The following is a 6,000-nucleotide window of genomic DNA, read 5'->3' on the forward strand; positions in this document are numbered from 1 at the left end:
GTTTTGCTCTCTAATGAAAGGTCCTTTAGCACAAAGGACTGGGACTTTACAGGGGCATTCAGGAGGTGACAGGGATAAAAAGGGGCTCAGGGTATTTTTCATTCCAGTTCTAGGCTTAACAGAAATAATGCCTTGGCCTCTTCTAGTTTAAGAACAGGTAATATTCCTCAGTCCTTTAGCTTGTAAGCTGTCAAGGAAAATGAGGTTTTACTTCAGGCATATGATCTTTAATTTTTTTTTTAATGCTATTATAGGACCTTCCCGAATTGGAGGTGACAAGAAGTGTCATTTTTATTACTTATCTGAACCATTCTCCTAAAATACAGTAAGTGATTTCCCCATACTCTGTTCCAGCATCCACTGAATAAATATCCTGGAGCAAATGTATGATTGGGCACCTTATTTTTAGTGTTTGGTGCACAGGCCCACACACCAGGGAGGTTTTTTAGCAATTGCTTTAATGGTGCTGTGTTTACAGGATCAGCATTGGTATTATTTATTGGCAATGACTTGCAGAAATTGTTTGAATCTCATTTATGCAATGGATGGGGCTGGAAGACCAGGAAGGTCAGGAGTACTGCAGTAAGCAGCACAGAGAGAGAGGCTGATTTCTCTGTGTCTAATCTATCAAATCCTCATTACAAGAGTTTCAGCCTTCTTGCCTCTAGGTGTAGTCAGCAGAGGTTGCTGTTGCTGTCTTCTGGAGCTGGATCTTATCAGCAAGGCAGGCAGGGAAGGTTGCTGCAGCAGCTATTTGAAAGGGGAATAAGGTCTCCTTGCAGTTCCCTTCTAGCCACTTGCATAGGGGTTCTGTTTAGACAACAGCACGCACTGGAGACAAATGGGTAAGAAAATCTTGCTATGATGGATCTCTAGGAGAGGATGAGTGCTGTCTGAGAGACATCTCATCGGTGTTAGGCTCCAATTCAGGGAGCTGAGCAGCACCACGGGGTTTTTTACTGCAGCTGAACAGCATGGCTAGTGCCTGGTGTCTCCTGTCCCTGATCACAGCAGAACAAGCAGAAGAAGCATTCAGCATGAAGGGCTTGCAACTGTTTGCTTGCTGCAGGTAGTATTACAAAGTTTGTGCTCTGATCATGTACTTTTTTTTTACAATGTGGTCCTTGGTGCTAACTCATGCCTGCAAGCATGTGAGCCACCCTGCTTGGCACAAAAATGACTCATCACTGACCCAGCCCCAGTACTAAACTAGTTCCTGCTCTGCTCCTTGCTTGTGTATTTGTTCTGTGTCAAACTGAGGCTGGAGCTTACTCTGCTTTCCAAATAAAATCCCTAAAGACTGGGCTAGAGAGTGAAGCTTTCCTAGTGTTCCTTGTCCCCCAAGTCTTTGGAGCTGCTCTTGCTGGGATGGGCATGAAGCCCACTCCCTTGCTTGAGGGCAAATGCTCTGATGATTTGGTTGGTGTCCAGGTCTGTTTCAAGAGGTGAAAAGCAAGCTGGTCTTCTGCTTCACAAAGGGATAATTAGTTTCCTATCTCCAGGAGCGAGTTTGGTGTCTTCCAGTTCTGATACAGCTCTTACAAGCCCTACTTCAGACAGCAATGCTGGTTTCTGAGTCCCCTTCATAAGTGTCTACCTCTCTCCACACTGTGGCTGGGAGATAGCCAAGAAAATGATCCATATATGTGGAATTTTTAAATGAAGCTGCCTTTTTTTTTTTACCTTTTTAATTCTTCCAAAACAAAATTCAGAAGCTCTGTACATACCCAGCTCTCCTTGGCAGACATCTGTTCGAGTAGCTCCTCCAACTATAAACTGAGGGTTGGCACATAACTCCTGAAAAGACACAGTTCCCAAGTATGCATCACCAGTTCCTGTCTGAAAAGATGCCATTTCTTGTTGCATTGCTCAAAAAAAAACCCAACCATTAAACATTTTCACTATTTCTTTAAAATACCTATCTTTTATCCTCTGCCTGATTGGCATGGTGTCAGGAAGAGGTTGCCTTATTAAATTGAAGACTGCTTGTGGGGGTTCTTTTTTTGAGGCAAATTCTGAAGCCCTTTGCTGCTTGAGTCTGTCAGTGATATTAGTGAGAATCTTTGTGGTTCTGGAGACAGAGGTGAAAATTCAAACTCGGCATTTATGTCTAATTTTACCTTGCTGTGCTTTTGACTCAAGCAGTGCAATTGAGCTTGTGATTGTCACAGCTGGGTCTGGCACTGGAGCGGTGCCAAGTCTCCACTGCCATCGACACGGAGTATGTTCCCCAACCCTGACTGCACTTCTGGGAGGCCAACCACAAAAATGCTTTTATTAACAACCCCCTCTGTGGCCAGCCAAGTAGGTTATAGCAGAGACTATCCTTCCTATACCAACTCTGAACCTTCCAACAATTCATGCTCTACATTAGGAAGTTTATATTTCCTCTATATAGGCAAAAGCTTTCCCCTTCTGGATGGCAGCAAGGGGAAGATTATAGGAAGCCTAACTTGGCAAGCCAGGCTGAGAAAGACTTGGGCAAGCCCTATCAGGAGAGGCTGAGAGAGCTGGGGTTGTTTAGCCTGGAGGCTAAGGGGAGACCTTATTGCTCTCTACAACTACCTGAAGGGAGGTTGTAACCAGGAGGGAATTGGTCTCTTCTCCCAGGCAACCAGCACCAGAACAAGAGGACACGGTCTCAAGCTGTGCCAGGGGAAGTTTAGGCTGGAGGTGAGGAGAAAGTTCTTCCCAGAAAGAGTGATTTGCCATTGGAATGTGCTGCCCAGGGAGGTGGTGGAGTCACCATCCCTGGAGCTGTTCAAGAGGGGATTGGATGTGGCACTTGAAGCCATGGTTTAGTTGTCATGAGGTGTTAGGTAATAGTTGGACTTGGTGATCTCTGAGCTCTTTTCCAACCTGGTTGATTCTATGATTCTTGTCAGCTCCAGGTATCCTATGGAGACAGGGACAATCCAGGATTTCTAGGGGGTGTGTGTGATGAAGAGGCAGTTTGTGAACCTTCTCTTGGAATAGGTGTGGTTTTAGCTACATCCTTTTTGCTTCTGTGGTTATCCAGCTGGCCAGCTGCCTGGCAGTTTTCTTGGTGGATATGAGTCAGGAGTAGGTTACCTACCACACAGAAAAGGTTTAGTGTTGCTTTTTTTCTTCTCCCTTCAAAGTGGTGCACCTAGTGACAGTCAGCTGTGGCTTGTGACTGTTTCTCTGCCTGCCTGTTGTTCTTGCATGAGAAGCCCAAGTCTTAAGTCTAACTTAAGGAGTTTTCTAAGGCTGATCTTCTCCCAGGGTATGCAAAGCCAAGAGATACAGCCACAGGTACTTGTTGCTGAAATATCCACATGTCACAATGGGGTGTTAATGAAGAAATGGAGTTGCTGGGGTAGAAACCTGGAGTTATTTAACCTGGAAGGGTTTTTTTCCTCACTTTTCAGGTGAAAAAATAATAATTAAGAAAACGGGGTGGGGGGGCAGGAAAGAAGCCTTGAAGTTTGCCACCCTTCTTGTTCTCCTTTCTCCCACCAGAGGAGAGTAAGTTGTTTTGGGGTGGTTTTTTTTTTCACTACTTTCCCCTGTTTTCCACTTTCTCTTGGTGTTGCAAGAAGGGGCAAAGTGATAAAGGAGGAGCATAGCAGTGATAGAAACAAATGGCTGAAAAAGGAAAGTGCAGAAAAAAAAAATCACTGAAGTCCTGATCTTGCAGTTTATCAACAAATCAGCATCTAATCTTTCCTGATGAAAACTACTCTTTTGATGTTGTTTTTAATTAAAAGCCATTTAGAGGTGTTATGCATTTGGGTAACAACAAATACATAGAATAGAATACATAGAACAAACCAGGTTGGAAGCAGTTCCAGTTAGTTGCTCTTTGACTGTTACAGGTAGCTTGAAGCAGGGCAGAGGACATTACTTAAATATTAGCCTAAGATCCTAGGGTACACAATAGCAAAACCTTGGTGTGGGTGCCATTGCAACTGATGGTTGGTGGCTTCTGGGGTTCTCTGCACTCTGTCTGGATATATAGTGGGGTTTTTATCCATGTCTGGGTTGTACCCTGGCCTTGTAGCCCTGTGCACCTGGGATGGACAGGTAGGAGGCAGGTTCCTGTGGAGCAGTTACAGGATTTCTTGCTCTTAAAAGGGCTTAGAAGATCACAGAATTGCAGAATGCCAGGTTGGAATGGACTCTAAGGATCATCTGGTCCATCCTTTGTAGCTGGTGGTGTAGTTTAAATGAGATGGCCCAGCACCCTGTGACGCTGAGTCTTGTATCTGTGCAGTGTAGGGGAACCCACTACTTGCCCTGCTTTCTCTTTTCCTTCCCCATTTTCAAACTTACTTCTGCTAACCATGGAGGTAAAGCAAGACAGGAAAAACACAACACATAACAGGAATAGTGGATATTGCAGCTCACCACTGATTCAGCATGGGTGTTCAGGTGGACTCTGATTAGACCTGAAACAGTTATGAATCGCTCTTACCGGGGGGCGCTTCCAGATTATCCCTTGGGTTTTGAAGGAATATGGTCCCAGTTCCTGGTAGCCCAGCACAGAAGGACAGGCTGGGAACTCCTCATCCTTGAATAGGGTGCCAGACTGCAGGCACTGCTGCTTCAAAGCTTGGTAGTCCTGGTTCAAATACTTGATAGCATTCCTGTTGGATCCGAGCCCATCTGCAGCTGCTCTTTCTTGGCACAGCCTTGCCGCAAGCCTGGACATGCCTACCCACCCTTTCAGCGTCCAGTCCAGCTCTGTCTTTGGGCCCTGGGCAAGAGCAAGTGAATACAGGCAGGCAACAGGCTTGGGTGGAGCCTGGGGCTGCCCTAAGCACTCCAAAAGCCCCAGAGGGAGTAGTCACCAGGAGTGCAAATATGTACCTGAGAGGTACCCGAGAAACTCAGGCAGGGAGCTGGCACAACTGGGTCTGTGGGCCCTGCCTTGAGCTGCTCCTACATTGTTTGCCTTTTCTCTGTCTCTCTTTGGAGCACACTTTTAACAAGGGGCAAGGGGAACCAGTGTTTCTGCACACACACCTAAGTACACATGAAGAGCAATTGTGTGCATTCATTGTGCTGAAAGTCAGGCTTGAGGACCAGTGGTTCAAGTATCCTGATGAAGATAGTTTAAAACTCCTTTCCTTCTTTCTGAGCTTGGGTTCTGTACTGTTGGAGCATTGTGCAGCCATGAAATCTGGAGTTGGATATCTGCTGCTGCAGCTTACATAGAATAGAATTAACCAAGTTGGAAAAGACCTTTGAGATCATTGAGTCCAACCTATTATCCAACACTGTCTAATCAACTAAACCATGGCACCCAGCACCCCATCCAGTCTCTTCCTAAACACCTCAAGTGATGGTGACTCCACCACCTCCCTGGGCAGCCCATTCCAACAGCCAATCATTCTTTCTATAAAGAACTTCTTCCACATGGCTATGGTGACATCATTGAGCTTTAAAGCCAGGGGAAAGTTGAATCCACCTCTGGCTTAAGTGATCTTTTCAAAACAGTTCTCTTTGGTACAGTCAGAGCTGTATCATTTTGAGTTAGCTCGTTAGCAATAAAAGGTATGAACTTGACAGACCCAGAGATGACCACTTGGCCATGTGACCTGCAGAGGACAAGGATACAAGCCAGGGCTGTGACCTAGGCAGAAACCAGAAAACTACATCAGCAGATTGAAGGCAAGCTGGTAACTCCTGTTCCCCATTTCCAGGGTCACCTTGGACACAAGTCCCTGTACCTTTCTCATCTACAAATAAATAATAATTAAAAAAAAGGTCTAAGCTCAGCTACTGAGAAGTGAGCTACCATAAGGGTAAAAATGCTGGTGAAGGGTCTGGTGAACAAGTCTTATGAGAAGCAGCTGAGGGAACTGGGGCTGTTCAACCTGGAGAAGAAGAGGCAGAGGGGAGACCTCATTACTCTCTACAACTTCCTGAAAGGAGGTTGGAGTGAGGTGGTTGTTGGTCTCTTCTTTCTAGTATCAGGTGATAGGATGTGAGGAAATGACCAGGAAATTACACCAGGGGAGTGCAAGACTGGGT

General features: G+C 45.6%; 1 protein-coding gene across 1 annotated transcript in view; it reads right to left on the minus strand.

Annotated features, from left to right (window-relative positions):
- CAPN8 (calpain 8) overlaps positions 1 to 4,675 on the minus strand; it is a 34,782-nt gene extending 30,107 nt beyond the window's left edge. Inside the window, exons 1-2 of the mRNA XM_009901206.2 lie at positions 4,439 to 4,675; positions 1,728 to 1,797 (exon numbers count right to left, since the gene is read on the minus strand). Coding sequence (XP_009899508.2) covers positions 1,728 to 1,797; positions 4,439 to 4,675 — 307 coding nt within the window. The remainder of the gene's footprint in view (positions 1 to 1,727; positions 1,798 to 4,438) is intronic.
- Positions 4,676 to 6,000: the final 1,325 nt, after the last annotated feature.

This window comes from Dryobates pubescens, chromosome 2 (genome assembly GCF_014839835.1).
Source record: "Dryobates pubescens isolate bDryPub1 chromosome 2, bDryPub1.pri, whole genome shotgun sequence".
Lineage (NCBI taxonomy): Eukaryota > Metazoa > Chordata > Aves > Piciformes > Picidae > Dryobates > Dryobates pubescens.